This window comes from Corvus cornix, chromosome 3, assembly GCF_000738735.6.
Source record: "Corvus cornix cornix isolate S_Up_H32 chromosome 3, ASM73873v5, whole genome shotgun sequence".
Lineage (NCBI taxonomy): Eukaryota > Metazoa > Chordata > Aves > Passeriformes > Corvidae > Corvus > Corvus cornix.
This window is the reverse complement of record NC_047056.1, coordinates 37,966,250-37,986,325: the sequence shown is the minus strand read 5'-3', so window position 1 is coordinate 37,986,325 and position 20,076 is coordinate 37,966,250. Positions and strand designations below refer to the sequence as shown.

The following is a 20,076-nucleotide window of genomic DNA, read 5'->3' as shown; positions in this document are numbered from 1 at the left end:
TTGAGCTGAATACAGGGAATTGTTAAACACTGGCCAAACTCAACAATTGATTTGTTTAAATGTATTTTTGTATTATGAAAAGAAATAAATTGAGAAGATTTCTATTCCAGCATGCATAGCAATTATGTAAAAGAGACAACCAGTTGATGACTAAACTATCAACTAAACAAGACTCATTTCAGTTGCAATTTGCAACTCATCATTGAGTGTCCTTTAAATGTTAGTTTGAGTCTAAAATCATTTGAATATCAAAATAAACAAATCGCTGTAATATTTGGACAAATCATCTTTGAGAAGTGAATGAAAAAAGAAATTTTAGCTGTCTGTAAAACTTGACATACACTGAAGGACGTATTGGCACCAGAGTATGAGTTTTTAAAGTGTCACAGTTTATATCTCTAATTATAGATATACTTAATTAAATAAGTCTTTTGAGACTGAAGACCATTTTATCAGCAATACTAATTTTCTGGGGTTATAATTTTTAACTGTAGAAAAAAATCAGTATTGTCTTACCTGTTTAAAAGTAATGATAAAATGCAGCCTTAACCAACTGAAACTGAACGAAAAATTTCTTAAACAAGGAGAACTGACTGGAACCTAAAGGTCATGAAGAAATGTCACAGTGACTGTACCTTACTAGTTCCTTCACAGCATTTTCCTAATATATTGGAAAAACTTACACTGAGGTTGTCACCAAGTTGCTAAGCACAATTCCAATCTGTAAACATTCTGCAGACAGTAATTTGCATTAGTTCCACATAATGTACAGCAGCATTAATTAATAGAGTGGATAGCGTCTGTACATCTGTTAGCTATTAGTCTTTACTCTAATTCATTAGATCTTTATCATTTACCTGAGCAGCCCATCAAGATCAGAGAAAGGAGACCTTGGCTCATGTCATCTGTAGAACAAAACAGTCCAGAATATTAAATTCTCTTGTGTATGCCCAGCTACTTTATATGAACAATGATCTCACAAATTTTGGTAAAGGACTTTGAAATTGCTCTTTTGTGTGAATGAAACATTCAAAAATTATCCAGGTCTAATCTGTGCAACTGCTGTGAAACTATGGTAAATACCATTGGAGCCAATTCACGATGCGCTTAGGATCTTTCTGATCTGACTAACTGAACTGCATTCCTGCAATTCCTCCAAGTTGCCTTCCACTTTTGGTCCAATTTAGAGCTGATAAAAATTGTTATTAGAACAACACATCTACACAATTCAGCTGATTGTTGTGCTTATTTTTTGTTGATGACTCTAAGTCTTGGATTTAAGTTTAAATGATCCAGTTCTTCTGGTTCAGCATTATCCTTTCTTGTATATCCATCTCAGAGGTAATGAAATTTAGGCAGAATATAAAGATTGAAGACATGATGAAAAATGTTATTTCACAAGTAGTGCAACAAACAATGCAACAAATTGCACTGTATAGTGCACATATTAATTTCAAATCACTTCTTCACCCTCCCGATTTGATGAGTAAGTCCTTTGGCAAATAATCTCACTGTCCATCTTGAAAGTGAGGGTGTCACAGACACTTAAATATTTACACCAGTATTACTTTGGGATGAGTTCTACTTACCCTCGTAGAAAGACTCTGACCCTTGTTGGAATCCCACTGACCTGAAAAGTTTTCTTAAAATGTGCAAATTCTCTTAGACTGGGGAAATTTCAGGATTGTCGCTATAGATCTTATTAAAACAGGTAGTGATTGTGAGAAGAGGCTTTCAACAAAGAAAATGTATTTGATTAATGGACCAGAAAACGAATGATTAGTCATTCTTACTAATTTAGCGGAGCTAAATCTATGTTTGCAGTGATATATCCAGTAAGGAGCCATACATCTTTGGCATATCTCTTAGTTACAAACATGAAAACAGATACAAGTGGCACAATAACAGTTTCAGCGTATTACACCACTGTGCTGAACCTATGAAGAAATAGCTTATACACTAAAAATTAACAAGAAGACCTAAAAAAAAAAAGTAATTCCAATTACCTAAATTCCTGGCCTCACTTAATGGTTTAAAGAGGAATAATTTTCACACAGGCTAATAATATCACATATACCTACACGAACAAGCCTGGCTCTTCCCAGAAAAGTGATGCTACCAATACCTACACGAGGAGGCTTTACTCAGCCATGCAGACAGCTGATAGTACAGATTAGCTGCTTGCAAATGAATAGTTCATTTTATTTCATGATGAATAATTTCTTGCAGGCATAGAGAAACTTCCTCAGGACTGTATGTTTACTGTAAATTGGGCTATAGCTCCAGTCCTGTTGTATCACTGGTCCCTCTGGAAGGGAATCTGCAGTGTAAGATGTGTTTAGAAAATTAGCTGGGTGTCATTGCAATTCCACCATATGATTAGATAAAAGAATCAACAAACAAAAAAACCACCAAAACCCCCCAAAACCTAAACCACCTGATTAATTATATCCCAAATCAACTTTTTATGTTTGTAAGGTACATTAACAACACAGTAGTCTATCCTATGAAGTTGGCAGTCATGGATGTCCAGTTAGGTCGACATTGCAGTAACACTTGATATTTCACTGTGAAGCTGCATATCTGTAAGCCAGTAGACTTCTCTACAACTTTTGGCACAGTGGTTACACGAACACATAGTCCTGTGTTTGAAGACGTCTCAGCAAACAGAAAACAAAGTGGGAGGAAAGAGGGAAATAAGGAAGAAGAGGGCATGGAAGGCTGATTATACAAGATAGTGATAGAGATTATAGGTTGCCTTTCTGAAAAGGAAAAACAGTGGCCATGACTGGGAAGTAATGAACAGAACTTTAAAAGCTCATATGGCAGCTCATGCTTCAGTGATTTTCTCCATAGCAATGCATTCTGAACATTTGAAAGGCTGAAAGGCTAGCTGGCAGTAAAAATGAGACACAATCCACTTCAGAGAGATCTCAGCTGATTTTATACATTGGATACTGTACAGTTGAAAAGCCTTTTCAGTTACTGAGTTATTGTTAGCCCTGGCATCTGCAGTAGCTTTCAAAGGAAACTGCAGGTTGGTGCTTATGCCCTGTGGCAAAATCTGACTTATTCCATCATAATTTAGAGGTCTCATCTGTGTTCTTGGACTTCCTGTAATTCATTTTCATACTTCAGTTTTATTGTGGTATTGCAACTGCAATTCCACTTATAATCAGGCTTCGCTATGTTTTTATTATGACTAGAAAGTGTCTCTGTCGTGATTTCTTATCTTTAGGGCTTCTGGACTCCTGACTCTCCTGAGGACAAATAAATTTAGTATTTCTGCATGGGTTCATATGAAAAGATATCAAAGCATAGTATGGGAGTAGAACAAGTCCTAACTACACTGACTCCAGGCACAAGCAAGTGCAAATATGCCAAGCCTTTCTGTCAACTCTAAAATAGGCGGGTGACATTCAATCAGCTTCCTCCAAAGTAAATCCAGACCACTCAGATTAAGCTAATAAACACACCAGACCACTGCAACAAACATCTTGCTAAGGCTGAGAAGTAGTATGGCAGAAAGAACGAAGATCTGACAAATGGACACTTACGCTTAGAATCCTTAGAGAAGCGTATGTGGGGACTATGGCCTTGATAACGTAAATATTGCTATTTACTATTCTTTATGTGTTCCACTGGAGCTTCCCTTATGGTTCAGAACCTCCATTGTGTAAAGCTCTACAGACAGGCAAAAAATCATTCCGGGGTCAAAGACCAAATAGATTTGGTGGTGGACAGAAAGCAAAAGCCTAAATGTTAATCATGGGTGCACATCATTTAAATGTAAAAGTAAAGACACAAGAGACACACAATGCTGATTTCTATCACAGTGTTACTTTAGATTGACTTTATGTTAATTTTTATGTAGATTACAGCCACTCTCACCATTATACAATTTACTTGGCCTTTTATTCAGAATTTAATTCTGTATCATGTTTTCCTGACACAGTCTGGTCACAACTGAGATGCTAAACTGTAAAACTAAGATGATCCTGAATTTTTAGGATATCTTTAAAACTTTTCCCAGTATCTATTGTATCATTTGGGTTTTGTCCCATTTGCTATTATTTTTAATTGTTTTACGTTATTGAGAGTCAGCTGCAGTCACAAAACCCTTTGATGCTGATAGGTGCTAAGCTCCTACTGATGTCAGCAGGAGATACATGGGATCAGCACTCCTCAGGTTTCACCCTACAGTCTTCATTGAGTTGACAAATATAGCCAAAGCCTGTGGGAGGAGGAAACCTTTGCAAATCTCTGCAGTCTCAAACATTACAGCAATGACAGTCTTTAGTACTTAACGGAGCTCACTTCTCTGAAGATCAAAATTGAAATTATCGTTTTGTTATAAGCTGCATGGAGCTCAGGTAAACTCCTTGGTAGTATGAAAACAAGCTGCTGCTACTAGCTTACAATGTTAACAGAAATTATCTTTATATCATCAATCATCAGAGAATTTTTCTCCTAATCTAACATAAAAGATGTGTAAACATTACCTTCTACAATTGTTCTTTGAAACATCTATGACATTTTTTTTCATCCTGCAGATCTCTTGGAGCCAACATGAAATTTAATTAAACATAAAAGCCAAACATAATCTTGTGTTTCATTTATTTATTAAAATAATATTGTCATTTTGAGGAATAAATCAAGTAACTGACAATAATATAAAGTATTCTATCATTTGATATTACACTGAAATGTCTTGGTTTTGCTTCTGCACAAAATTGTAATTTTATCATTTATTCAATTTTTTTAATTTTCGTGTTCTTAGTGAACCAAAAAAGTTATAATGACAATAAAACTACCACCTCAACCCAGATATTGAAGGTATTACTCTCTGGAGCCGACTTTTGATGGGGATGGCTGTGACCAACTGTTTGGAACACGGTAGCATGTTCTGGATGCTGTATAATGGTGCTAAAGGTTCTTGAGTTTTGACTTGACATATTTTAAGCATTGTTAAAAAAAAGTTCTGCTTCTTTCACAGGCATAGGCTTCAAATATGCTCCATTCTTGATGACTTTCTGGTAACATAAACAGTCCTTAGGCTTAACATTTAAACCTTCCTTTAAAGCATACTTAGTGCTATATCCCCTGTTAAACAATTTAGTTTATAATGATAGGTTTTATAGAGATCATATTAGCTTGTTAAAGTTGAAAACTTCCCCTTTTAGTGTCTAAAGAAAAACTTTTATATAGAAATATTTTAACAGAAGTAAGGATAGAGAAGGGGCAATTCACTTATTCAGATCTCAGTAACTTGTTCCCCGCTAAGTTTTCCAAAGTCTATCTCCTAGTTTTGGAAGTTCTAGGTGATTTTTCCTTCAAGAGAATTTTTTGAAAACTGAAATATCAGAACAGTAGGGAGTATTTCCCTAATTCCAGTCTCATGTATCTTTTTTTAAATTTCATCCTTTCACTCATCATTATAGCACCATGGTATCAATCTCTCCTTGATGTGAATGAAATTCAAATACTTGCAAGTTGAAGCCTTGCCTTTTCAAAAGTATTCATATGATCCTTCTTCATGTATCAGTTCCTACAGGTTCCAAGATCCTTTATTGCTTGCTTTAGGTAGACTGCATTCAAAAAAGTTTGTGTTTTATTGTGGTAATCTGAAGCCAAGAAATATTCAAAAATAGTGACACCAGATGCGTGCATGGGGGCCTATGGCTTTCTTAGGTCTTTAAAGGCTTTGTCTACCCAAGTTGAATTAGTTATTTTTGTTCTCTACAGTACATTGAAAATTTATTTATTGTCCACCATCACCCTGGCCTGTTTTGTCATTGCTGGGTTTTAGAGTATCCCCCACGGTCACTAATTGCTGAAAGGCAGATGGATAGAAATGAAAACACATAAAACTGCTACAACTTTCCTTCTGTTATTGAGTCTGAAGGGTGCTGCCAGAGGTGAAAAAATTAATAATACCACTCTGGGACTGTGTGTGAGTGGAGTACCAGGAGATGCATTACTTGAATGCATTTTCATAGCTGTTTCCATTGGCCAGTATCTGAGTAAGTCCTAAATACAATTATTGCTGCCTCTCCCAAGATGTGTGCAGGCACATAACAGCAGATATACCAACTGGTCTTTCTCTCAAATGCCACCTTTTTACTACCACCATGGTACAGTGATTGCTGGCAGCACAGCAAAACAAAATTTGCACTCTGTGCTTGTTGGGGTAACTTGGCCTAACATGCCCTATAATCTGTAATTGAAGATAAGTATCTCATATCCTGAATTTCACTTTATCTGCCACCCAGCATTGAATAAGTGATGTTTTTTTTCAATCTTATTTAGCTGCTTGCAAGAGACTATTTTTATGACTAAGGATCACCACTGTATCAAAGGTTATTGGCTTGGATCTATCGTACTTGTCAGAATTAGTCCTCAACAAACCATGCAGGCAGAAGTGGAGATACAGAATCATGTATCCAGAGAACCAGCCCTGTATCTGAGTATCTGTGTGTTTGACAAGGCTGCATAGAATATGGTGTTTAGCTACAAATAGAAATCAAATTGGATAATCTACTTGTGTTTCTTGCCCTGAGGAATCCCACAGAGGCATGGCCTTGCGTCCAGCAAAAAAATGTTAATTTTAGGTCGAGGTGTCTTTAAAATGAGCAACATAAAATAAATAGTGGTACACACTGAAAGGGTGTAGCTTCATCAACATGAGACAAGGTCAAGAAACTATGAGAAGCACAGATCAAACATAGGGAGGGAAATTATAGCAGATAAAGGAAACTATAAAAATGTTTTCAAAATAGCTGGTAGATATTGAACTTAGGAAAAGTGTAGTTATTGAATAATAGAAAAATCCTATTTAAAACCCAGCAGTTAGAGTTGTTTAACCAGAACTTTCATTTTCCAACATTGTAATAACTTCATTAACAGAGCAGTGACAAAGGCACTAATTTCTGGTTCTGACAATATATTGGACTTAAAACCTCAGTTTTGGTCATCCAGAAACAAGTTATATATTTATAATGAAATTGCTGAACAGATTCTGGTGAAACAGTTTTGTACAGCATAACTGGACAGTGAAAGGGACATCCCCTTTCTTCAAGCATGCTCAGTAGCAAGGGTACCCTTCCCTGGAACACTGAACACCATTTTCTGTTCTTGATGAGCTGTCACTGAACTGTTTGTGAACTCTGGTCACCTATTCATGACAGTTTTTGAGCAGAAGTTCTGAATCTAGTATTTAATTTGTCTGGCTTTGATAGTAACATATCAATGAAGAGATTGCAGAACAGTATGAGAGAAATATACTCTTCAGAGTAACCTTTAAGCTCAGATCATCTTACTTTTCCTTGTAATGTGCTGGCTCAGAATAATTGAGAGAACCGAGGCTGAGTTTCTGGTCTATAATGAACAGGGACTGTTAGAAATAGGTAATAATATAAATTCCTTGTGCACCCTGTCTGGCAAGTGTGCATAGGAAAAGTCCATAGCTTCCATTACTTTGGATTTTTTCATATTATTTTACACTGAAATGAAACATGTTGACTTGATTAAACCAGTATCTAATTCATTCTCAAATAAGTTTTCTTCAATTTTTTCCATTTATCTACTGAGTAAAAAAAAAATTTTTGTTCTTCTTTAGTAATGACTACTGCAGCTGAGTCAGATCATTTGTTTGGTAATTAGTACAAAAATTTCCAATAGAAGTAACTAATCTCATCAAGATTTTAGCATATCTTTGAAAGCAGCACTTTAAATGTACTGAATTGTTCTCCAAAGCAATAACATTTCCTTTTTAAAAGTCAGAAGCCAGATATCCTAGTTAAGCAATTATTCACCCTATGAAAAGAAAAGAAAAGATAAGAAAAGAAAAGAAAAGGAGAGAGAAGAATATGATCCCAATCCAGAGAGCATGGGTTTTATTTAACTGAACAGACCCTAAGTTTTCAACTTAAGCTTGCATACAAACATTTGGAAAACACTCTTTAAAAACTCATTTTCATTAGCCATTGGGTTTATAACTGCTTATATAGTAGAATCTTACTAGGATTGCTTATCTTTTCAATCAACTCCATTCCAAATCATAGAATTTGATTTTTTTTCCCTGTGGAAGCAAAGAACTATTTCCCTCTGCATAGGAAGTCCCTAAACTAGTATAGAAAGTGCCTGCAAATGCACCTGTTGTGAATACAGCAAAGTAAAACAGCTTCACTTCTGCATACAGCACAGATTCTTTGCCTGTGTTCACTAATAGCAATTTCTTCCTGTATTGATCTAGAGAGCTCAGAGACTTTATGTTGAAGAATCTGTATAGAAATATAACAGGAAGAAAAGAACATACACACACAAGGAACAAATCCTCATATTCCTATCAGTACATGAAACCTAATCCAAGAGACCTGTTAGTTATAATCCCCACCATTGCTTTGATCTGACTCCCTGCGTGACCCCATGAGCCAGTGCTGAGAATGTGGCTGGAATGAATAACTGGTGTCTGGGACAGAGGGCAGGTGGTAGTAAAGGACTTCTCTTCTAGGAAACAGCCCATATTTATGCTAGACATTAACTACTGGGTAACCACAAGCCTACTTATAAAATGGACAAAACTAGCCCATAAAATCCTTTTGGAGCTGACCTGATCACTCCTGTGCACAGCACAGATTCTCTGCCTGTGTTCACTAAAAACATGCCACCCTACAGGGTAACTGGAGGAAAAAGCAGAATAAAAGTTTCATACTATGAGCCATTTAGAAGAAAAAATTGTAGTACTTTATAATGATATCAAAACTGCAAGTGAAAATGACAAGAAATTCTAACCGTGGCTAATGTTTTTCAAAGCTTTTTCTGGTGCTCTGACAAAAGACACTGTAATACCAGGTTATCACATAATATTGAAACTTCTGAAAATAATAGTAGAAGCTGTAATTGGAGAGTTCTTTGCTTTACTAAAGGAGTAAAAGGGAAAGATACTTGTGAAGATCTCTCTTTGCTATTAAATCGACTTTTTATTTCTTTCTTTAAAATATCCTTTCCTGACAAGCACAGCAGAAGGATGCCTGCATTGCTTTGGGCAAGCCCCTGAATAAACAAGGTCTAGGCTGACCACTTTGTGAAATAGGAAAAAAAGAAACCTTAAGAAAATATGAAAAAGAATATGACTTGTTTGGCTTTCTTTTCTTTTCTTTTCCTTATCTCAGAAAAAAGATGCTCTGTTTTTTACAGTAAAATTTCACCTGAGAAAGTCAAATGCAGAGGCATAAACAAAGATATTTTAAAGCTGAAGTTTTCAATATGACAGAACTAATTTGATAAGATCTTTTCCTTTTTCTTAAATTCCATAGGCATTTAAACAGTGACTCTTCAAGCACACAAACACTTAAGTTTTCATAGCAAATACTGTAACTGTCCTTAGTGAAATATGGTTGCCTATAAAGTTAGTCACATAGGCAACCACGTAAGGGGGGCATTTTAGGGGAATTCATTAGCAATATCTACAGTGGCAAATAAGATCACTTGGTTATGTCCACACAGGGCAGTGGAACCCAACTGAGAGACCCCAGATTCAGCTATACTCATCTGCTTGTCTCTGGACTGTTTCATGCTTCCAGTGGGCTTGGCCTTAATGAAGACAACCCAGTGTGCTGCTACAGTGCAGACATTTCCCAAATATTAGCCAGCAGCCAGTGGAACTTTTAGGCCTGTAGCTGTGTTACTGGTAATGACTGTAGAGACCATGACTAGCACACAATAATCTATAGGTGGCTGAGCTATTCTGTCATTCATAGCTGCACACGTTTATGCACACCTTAAAAAGAAAGAAACTGATAACAATATGTTGAGATTATATTAGAATAGAACAGAAATTCCTACTGAAATTAATTTGAGAAGACTGTTTTATTCTGAGTCAGTGTTACTGAAGTGCTAAATTTGCCCTTTAAAAATATTTAACAGCCCTTTGTTTAATTGAAAATTAAAAAGAATAACAAAAATTTCTCAGTGTGTAAGTTATGTCCACTTTAACTCTTTGCTATCTTGAAGGCTTAAATTATTTGGGTTAAATTTAATTTACAATGAGAGAAAAAAAATCCCTTTGAAATCAGTAACTATTGTGTGCTTCCTTTTTTAGACATGCATTTACCCTTCTTATCAAAACACTTCTGTCAGTGATGACTATTCCCTGTCCTACTTATTTGCCACATAAGCCTTACTTATATAAATCCCGTTTTATGTTACTTGAGAAGTAAAAAAGCTGAAAATAATACAAGGAAATACATGGTGAAAAAATCCTCTAATGTGAAGTTGATAAAGCCAATACACTGATATTTCCATAATTAAAAGCATACGATAAGACATTCCTGTGAGATCAATCAAATCTTGAGTATGTGATTTTTGCAAACCTATTCTGGATATGCACGAGATATGTTAAAATACATACTGAAGTTTCACTTGTCTGTCCCAAAACTACAAAGTATTCAAACAAATATTCTTCTGTATTTTCTTGTAAACACTAATTGTATATTTATTAGTACCAATAAAAAACAACTTGGCACAACAATAATCAACTGAGGAAGAAGTTTACTCCAGCGACATACAAAACCATATGCTGTGTAAAAGTATTATTAGAAATACCTTGTCTGGTAAAAAAAAATAAAAAAGTGCAGCAACAATAAGGCGATGGCAATGAAAAGTGGGGGCTCTCTTGCTTTAACGACACACTGTGAATTGACTCCTGAAAGCCCAAGTTAATATTTACTAACTCTAAGCACATTCAATAGCTTCAGATTTCTTTTCTTTTAGTGGGGCCACTGCTCCTGTTGTTTGAAGACAGAGCAAAACTGTGAATAATGCCTAAGAGCAAAACTAAACCAGAAGTAAATGACTTTTTTAATGTGAGACCTTCAACCTCAATTCCAGCTCCCCAGAGGCCGCCTTTGACTCCTTATCACATAATGCTCTTACAGGTGTCAACTGGGGATAAAGATTCTTCCACAAAGAAACTGATGAAGAAACTACTGCAGAGAAAGGTGAGCTTACAAGTCTCTCTTGACATTGGTGAAGGGAACTTAGGGCAGTGTCATTTAGAACAGCCAATTTAAATAAATGTGCTGTAGGAGGTAGTGACTGCAGTGACTGCAGATAGCAAGGGCAAACTACATAGCTGTTAAACCAGTCAGTGAAGTCTACTGCTCAGCTAAAATAGTGCAAAAATTTTGGGTGCTATGCAACATTTTCTGGACTGTTTGAAATGCATTTGTTAGTGTTTCATGTTACTGGACCCTTCTGAAGACCTCTTATGACCCAGCTAGAAAAAAAATACTAGAAAAGAGCCATTTTATATGGATAAACTGCTCTTCCTCTTTGCACCATAAAGGAGTGTGGGGACTAAGGAAAATAGCCAGACTTTTTACTGTCTTAATGAGTGATGCAAGAGCTGCAAGAGTTAGGGTTGCCAGGAGTTAAGAAGGAATGTCCCAGGGAAGGAATGAAATTGACCTCATCCCTGATAGGGGCTGAATTTTTATTGACATTTGTTTTCTTTTCTGGAGAAAGATTTCCATTCTTTTAATGTGTATTTTGGTTGAATTGAAACTTGTTTGACATCCACTGTGATACTGCATAATGACCTAAGGGTTTTGCATGAGTTTACAATATATAGAGCTATTTTTGAAGTAAAAAGTTTATATTTAGTACAACACTACTTTCCCCCATCCCCATACCCTCTCAAAAGTTAGAACTTTGATAGCTAAATTTGAAATTTTTAAACTTATGTTCATTGATACAGCATCTATTTTATTCATTTATTATGTCAGTTTACATCTTCCTATCCGTGCTGTTGATTGCATATTTCAGCATTCCTATATTCAAGAGGCTTTCTCATCTGTGGCTTTTGAAAAGCATTCTCTCACTATTTTCACTCTGACTGATAACATTAGGTGGTTTTGCTCTCTGACCATGAACTAGCCAACAAGGAATTTGAGATGGTTTTATTTAATGACTACTATACAGAGTACAGAAAATAAAAATTAAAGAAAATGCTAGGTATATGACGTCCTATTAGAGCAGTGATTGGATATTTGCTTGTTCACCTTCAGTTATGGAAGATAACTTAATGGATGCAGCTTTCACAACTTATCAAGATTTATAGTAGATCTCAGCATAATACAAATATGTCAATGCACACCATTCTTTTATCAAAGCAAAAACTCCATACAAATAAAATGTATACCATAAAATTGTAAGTGCAATTGTTTAACAAAATTTTTGTATTCTAAAAGTGTGTATCAGTCTTACATAAATTAGCTTTTCCATTGAAAGCTGTTTTTCTGCTACTAATTTAAATGCAATGTTAGTATTTACAGTCACCAAATTTTACATACTAGAATAGAATAGGAAACTCTTACCTAAACCAATGTTAATAATTATGTATATTATCAATTGCTTCATTAAATACTTCATGTTTCACTATTTACTACTTTCATTAAATTCACCTAGATTATTTTCATAAGAGAAGGATATCAGAAGAAGTATGCAATATTTATCCCAGAGCCTCACCTAGTAACTGAACCTGCAAAGGGATTGTGTGTGAATTAAGACAGACTCTTGCTCTTATTAGCTGTAAACCAAGCCTGCTTTTCGCATCTGCTTCTTCTCAGTAAAAAAAATAAAAGTCTTATGTCCACTAACAGGGGTTGTTAATATACACTAAAAAAAACCTTAATGAAAAAAATATACTGCTTTAAATTGCAGAGGTAACATCTCTCTTTTTCATCTTCTTGCAGTAAAAAATACCTATTGAAGGATGATAATTCAAGTAGTATGATATTAAGCCTGTCAAGAAAATAAAATATCAAACTATATTTTCCCATTTAAACCCCCCCACCCCAAAATTGCAATACTTGATTTGTTCCTCACAAATCAAAGATCACAGACCCACTTCTGTAGAGAGGCCTTTTCTGTTTGTAACAAATTGTCTCTGTACAGATTTTTCTTAGTTCAGGAACTCCTACATAGCCCAAGATGACATTAAATATAGCATAGCATATGGAAAGTTATTACGCTGTTATTATGCATTTGTCATCATATTTATTGATTTGATATAATGATATTATATTTGAGGTAAGATCAATACAAAAGATCCTTGTTATCCTTGCTAGGTCCTTGATATTATTATCTCATAATTACTTTTCTTCCCTAATCTATCCTGTAGAAGTGAAGTCCACAAAGACTTTCACTCATCTGGGTGTGTATAAAAGTCTAAGTCCACACTGAACTGTACAAGACAAAATGGATCCTAGAATAAAATATCTGTCTCACAACTACAGAATAAATTAAAGTTATATCTGGTTCTTCAGGAAATAGTAGATTTGACACAATGTTAATTCTAGAGATAAATCAGATTGCTAACACAAATACAAAAAGTGTCAGAAATTACTACTGCTTTTTAAATTGGGCTCATATTTAAAGTCATGATGTCAGGAAAAACGCAGAAGGTAGAGGAAACATTGCTGTAAGAACAGTCATCAAAAAAAAGTTACTCCCATATGTCATTACAAAGCTAGCAGCTGTGTTGATGAAATCACAACTCCTTTTGGTGACATCCATATGGAATGCAGAGCTTTGACATTACCCTTCAGTAAAAGCTGTGGTCTGATTTTTTTGCATTAGGCAGTTGTCAATTCTATTTGATATTTTATTCCAAAATAAAAATGCTGTGGAGCATATATCCACAAGAAATTCAGAGTTACATTTGGTGTGAAATATGTTGTGGTGGGCTTTTTCCTGATGCAAAGAAAATTGTCTGAGTCACGAAAATCACAAGACATTCAAGTTGGAAAGGACATGAGCAGGTTTCTCATCCTCCTTCCTGCTCAAAGCAGGATCAGCTATGAGATCAGATTAGGCTGCTCAGATCTTTGTTTAGTTAGGTCTCAAAAACCTCCAAGAATGGAGACTCTGGAGCACCTGTGGACAATCTGCTCTGGTGCTTGCCTGTCCCAAGGATGGCTTCATATAGAAGTTTACATCAGAAATTAACTGTTTCATATTTTCACTGACTTGAATTAAACTGACTTGAATTTTCTACTAATTAACTATAAGGAATGTTCTAACTTTTACTCCTATTGTACTCTCTTTGGGACTTTGTTTTTTGAGTGCTAAGTCATGACAGCTTTAGGTGTATACTGAGAAAATAGTTCTGCATCCTTTATACTTCTCATAGATCTCATGATTTATTAATCCTTTAAAGAACTCCATTTAGTGCTTCTCTAAGTCTGTAAATGGCTTTTTTTGCATGACAAGAAAAGAAAGTTGCAATTATGAAGGTACCCACTGTACAGGGAATTTCACTGAATCTGAATCACACAAGTTTTCAGAACACAGTAGCCCAGCCATTGTCACTGACAGACAGGAACAGCATGCCCTTTTCCCACAATATGAGTGAGGAAATGCCCTTGCTGGCTGGCCATGAAGATAACGTAGACATTATGATATAGTCAATTCTTATAATCAAGTCGTATAAATAAAATTATATGCAAGTCATACTAGACAGCCATAGTAATTGTTTCTGACTTAATTAAGCTATAGATCATTATATGATATACCCAGCACAAACAGTAAGTTGAAAATCCAGAGATGTTGTTTCTTCCCTCTGAGTGCCTACTGAATTTTCAAATACTAAGAAAAGTCAAGAGATAAAAACCCAAAGAACTGAGGAAATCAGGGAAGGTAAGGAAAAGCTACAGATCAGTTTAATACAGGGTTTAAATATGGGACATAATATCTATCAAAACAGAATCAAATAGAGAACAAGTAACTACACATACAATATATCACTGAAAATGTCTTATTTGTGCCTATCTTTATTAGCTACTTCTTGCTGCCCTTTGTATGAATAAATATCTTTTATATTTAAGGTGAAGAGCTTATTTGATATAATGAAATAGTATAGGGAACAAATAGGTATTAAAGAACAGCAAGCAAACTGCAACAGGCTGTACCTCTTATGGTCTGTCATATTTCCTTCCCTGTTCCACCTGACGCTACAAAATTGAGATTACTGGAATTTCCACTTTAAATCAAATTAAGCTACTGAAAGTTACTGCAAGAGTGTGTCAGTAGTCCCACATAATAGTAGTCTGGACATTAGGAAAAAAATCTTCACAGAAAGATGGATTGGGCATTGGAATGGGTTGCCCAGGGAGGTGCTGGAGCCACCATCCCTGGAGGTGTTTAAAAGAAGACTGGATGTGACACTCAGTGCCATGGTCTAGTTGACAAGGTGACATTCATAGGTTGGACTCCATGATCTCAAAGGTGTTTTCCAGCCTAGTTAAAATTCTGTGATTCTGTGACATGAATGTACAAACAGCAGTAGCAACAGGATTTTAAAATGTAGATCATACTTCACACTTTCTATATTGTGATACGTATAATTCACCTTAACAACAAATGAGCTCATCAGGGCTCTAGATGCACTAACAGGCAAGGTTACCTGTGAGGAGTCTCAGTGCTGGCAGGGACTGCTGCACAGACCTCAGGACACTGATGGCTGTGGCTGCCGGGAGACCCTGTTACCAGCTATCCTGTATGGGACTGTGACCACTGGGAAGGATCACCAGCCTGTGCTGGGGTCACCTTTGGCTCCTGGCTTGTCCCCATCCATGGAGCTGTGCTGCTCTTGCTTCTCCCTGCCAAAAGTGCAGGTCCAAAATGAGCACGTACTGCCAGGAGGACTGGTGTTCTTCCAGGTCACAGGAGAGCAGGGTGAAGAAGCACCCCTGCTAGCTGATTACTCATAGTGAGTTTTCCACCTCTCATCCTAAGCAATTCTAATAATATGATCTTTAAAAACAAATAATTTGCTTCACAGACTGCTCAAATAAAAGGTCCTTCTTCTGAGCATCTTCTAAGAACTCTTGTTTTTTTAAATGGCACTTGCAAGGCTGAGGCCTTTGGTGGGTAAAAGCATTATTTGGTGGTACAAAAATCTAAAAGAAACAACTGCAAAAAGCCAGAAGGTATCTATTCACAAAACACTATGGAGTGCTTGTCATTCCTCAGCTCCACCCAGCTTGACCCAAACACCTAACAAGGTTTGAATTCCCTGATAACAGAACATTCAAACCTTGACTACATAGCTCTTTCCTAAGATCTGCCACTGTTGCTCTTTCAGAGTCACATAAGAGTGGGAAGTTTAGTGCAGAGAGGTCACAAGATGTTTTGTCACACATCTCGGCTGGCTTTGGGGAGACGCCATGGAGAGCCAGCCTATGCAACATTCCCTTCATCGTTGGCATTGCTGGAGCAGCACCCTGTGAGATCAGTCAATGTTTAAAGGACTATAAATATGGCAAGAATTCAGAGAGTAGGCAGGCTTTTGAGGCTGCTTCAGGATTCAGATGATCATTTAAATCACTGAAAAGGCTTCCAAATTAAAGCAACAGCTGCTTTCTCATTGGAGAATCAAGGAATAGCAGACAAAATTAATTTTATCTTTCATTTCACAGTAGCTACCGATCAAATGGCAAAACTGCTACTGTTAAAGCATAGACATTTAAATAGAAATTTTCTGCATTGATGCTCTGTCCTGCTGCTTTGTCGGTAACACCTGCCTCTTTTTAGTCCTTAGTGTATCTGTCAGTAACTACATGGCACACAAATGCTGTGAAGGCATCTGAACTCTACAAGTTATCATGGCATTTTGCCTAAGGCTTTGTCTCCCTTTCCTGCAGGGTTTGCTTCCTGGAGCCAGCTTACTTGGCTTTAGTGGACCCAGTACCTGTACCAGGTTGCTCAGCGAGAGCTTTCACACTGCTTTGTGTAACAAATATTCTTAACTGTCTGTCAGCTACTGGAAAGCAAGATGCTTGCCAACTGTTTGAACATACACTTAAAAATCAAATTATTTCCAAATGAAAATGTAATTTCTTATTAATTTTTTTTTCGCATGATAAACACAACTGGAGGTTTTTAATTTTACACCATTTTATTTCCTCTTTTTCAGTATGGTTCAAATTATGCCACTGAATAGATTAAATTCAGGGTATTGAATGGGTTCCCTGATGACTGTATTTTAGAAGTCTTTCAACTATGTTTCATACAGTAAAGAAAACAATACACACTGAGTGTTAAATCATGATATAAAAGCACCTATAAAGCTGACTGCTGAGTTTTTAAAATGGCACTTAAATCCTGATTTATATCTCTGAATGCATCATTTCTGAGAATCAAACTGAGGTAGGTGTCTGGCTACAACTGTAGTTCTTTAACTACACAAATTTGCATCTTCACTCAATGAAGTCCCAGTTTCAATGTTGAAACATGACTCAGCAGTCACAAAAAAATTGGAAAATGCTATTGCTCCTGTTGGATAACAGGACTAGCCTAAGGAGAGATCTATGGAAATATAAGAGTTAATAAATATGCTCTCACAACAGCTGAAAATAACATTTCACTTATACTGAGATAATGCTGAGAGTATATTTCTCAAATGTAAGCCTAAAAAAGGTGTAATAATTGTCCCAAACTAAGTACTAAGACGGCTGGAAATTCAAAGATGAGCTCATCCTCAGAGAAATCCCAAAGTTTTGAGCTAGCCATGGTCTATTTCTTTTCTCTAAACACTATTGACCATTTCTGTATTTGGATTTGTGTGTTGTATAAACCAGTTAGTTTCATGTGGTCAAGACTTGTTTTACTGTAATAAGGTACTTAAGCCTTTAAAAGCTCTGCCCATGACTGCATGCTTAATACTACTTAATTTTTCAAGACCCTTTTTCAACTGTTAATTCTGTATTTTGTAAAATTATTTGGCTTACAGTGAAGACTTCCTGGTCAGTATGAGCTATGGAGTTGCAGTAAGTTATTATGTAAGATACGGAGATAATTACTGAGGGGACAAAAAACCAAGGCCAAGACAAATTTGAAGAAGACAAAGAAAAGGGGAAAAATTAAAAGGATGAGTTTTAAAGAAAAAGGTGGACATACATTTATATTTAATGCATTCATATTGGAAAGACATAGTCTGTTATGCTTAAAAATTCATAACAAAATTACATCTTGGTTCCTTTTTTTTTCTTTGAGAAATCTACCCTGGTGATTGGAACTTGCTGCTGAGCGTTGGTCTTATCAGTGGATCTTGAACTGTATACATGGAGTGCATGTCTTTAGTACCAGACATGGAGTCCCACTGCTGCAAACATGACCGAGTACACAAGCGTTTGATGCATGAGCACAGTTTAGCTTGTGACCTTGCCATCTGTAGCTCAAAGTTAATGCCTTTTTATTTTGAAGCACATAATGCATAATGGAGCTGAGCATCAATTTGTTCCTATGATGTCACAGGTATGAGATTCGTACTAGAAATGACTGAAAGCTGTGTTGCTCTCCTCAGGTGTAGTCTGTCTTCAGATCTCTCCAGTCTGAAGCACAGAAACCAGACCTCACAGAAAGTTATAACAAGCCTTCTTGTGTTCTCTACCTGCCTCCTTTTGAGCTCGGCTCTTTTTTTCCCCTTCATCCATGATACTCTCCTGTATCTATGCATCTTTGTCTGCTACACAGCTGATTTGACCTTGCTTTTGCTCCCTTGTAAATTAATAATAAAAGTGCACTTGAAGCTCAGGACACTTTCTGGGTGACATGTTTTTAGCCTTTTTAGTTACAAAAGAGTTGATAGGTCTATTAAAATAACAAAAGAGTTCTAGTGTGCTGCAAAAAGATAGCTCCTAAATATGAGAAATTTCCAAAAAGAGACCATTTTAACCACAAAATATACTTTCTTAATAGAGAGTAGGCTACAAAACTGTGTCTGTGGGCTGGGCCAATTGATTTAAGCTGAGAGATCAGATATACTCTTTAAAGATTTTTCTTCTCCCGTGTACCTAAGAGGAGCTACTTGAAAGGATGAACTGAACTCTCACCTGTTTTGAACTATTTTGACTGAAATCTCTCTCTTGGTTTACATAAAGCATGTATAACACTTTATTCCCAGCTTCAGTAGCACAGCATCAGTTACCTGTTCTTTTGATGTAATTTTGTCAAAGTTCTTGAGTTGTGAAAGTCATCTGATGTTCTAAAGAGCAATGTTGAAAGATAGATGAATTTTAAAAAAAACCAAAACAACCCCAAACAAACTAAAAATAATCACATCTATGGTTCTATTCTCCTTCATTCAAATGAACACAAAACCATAAAGACCTACTGCCGAGGCTACTGGCAAATATCTAGATAATCAGTTGTCAAGAAGAGCTCTGCCACACATTCACTTTTCTGACAACTGCAAAGCAAAATTGCTTAGCCCACAATCTAAAAAAAAATTGACAAGAGCTTTTATACTTCAGTACAAAAGAAAGCAACACATTCCTGTGCTGTACTGAATAGTAACCTGACCATAATCCTACTAATGGAGTCAGCAAACATGAGGATTGCTGACAGAGAACAATAGAAAGAATTTTTTTTCCAAGGCATTAATAAAGTCAGAATGTAGTCTTCAACCCTGTGATAAAATGCTTTCAAGATTATGAGTATTCTTAAGCATAAGTAGAGTTTTCACTGATAATCAAACACTGCATGGATTATTGCAGTGTGCTTCTGCATCAAAACAGTAGTATGCAGTGGTGCACAGAGCCACAGATGTATAGTGGCTGTTAAGCAAAATACCAGGAAAGGAAAACATGAATGCCGCACTATATATCACTTATGGGATCTTTGCCAGAGGAGTCAGAATGATTCCTTCATAGGTCAGCCTTCAACTGCCTTCAATTCCTAGTGATGTGTTCGTGTTTTGGATTTCTGTACACATGCTTGAGCTAGAGGGTAGTGGGTAGTCTAGCAGAAGCAGTAAATTGAGATTCCAGGAGCTAAGAGAGTTTGAGATCCTCTCCACAACAGCTAATCCTGTGATAGCCATGAGCTTTATAAAGCCACAGATGTTCGCACCTGTCCAAAGCCTGACAAAGTGTTTCAACAAAACAGACACTAAAAACTTAGAGATACTCTGTTTCCATGAATGTTGGGAGAACTTTTTAATCTGTAAAACAATAAATGATGGCGGACAAAAAACATATGGGCTTAATGCAAGGCATGAAAGAATATTGTCCA

The 20,076-nt window shown here is 36.2% G+C and overlaps 1 protein-coding gene across 1 annotated transcript in view; it reads right to left on the bottom strand.

Moving 5' to 3' along the window:
- PACRG (parkin coregulated) overlaps positions 1 to 20,076 on the bottom strand; it is a 215,307-nt gene that overhangs the window by 34,233 nt on the left and 160,998 nt on the right. Inside the window, exon 8 of the mRNA XM_039569209.1 lies at positions 858 to 905. Within this exon, the coding sequence (XP_039425143.1) occupies positions 858 to 905 (48 nt within the window). The remainder of the gene's footprint in view (positions 1 to 857; positions 906 to 20,076) is intronic.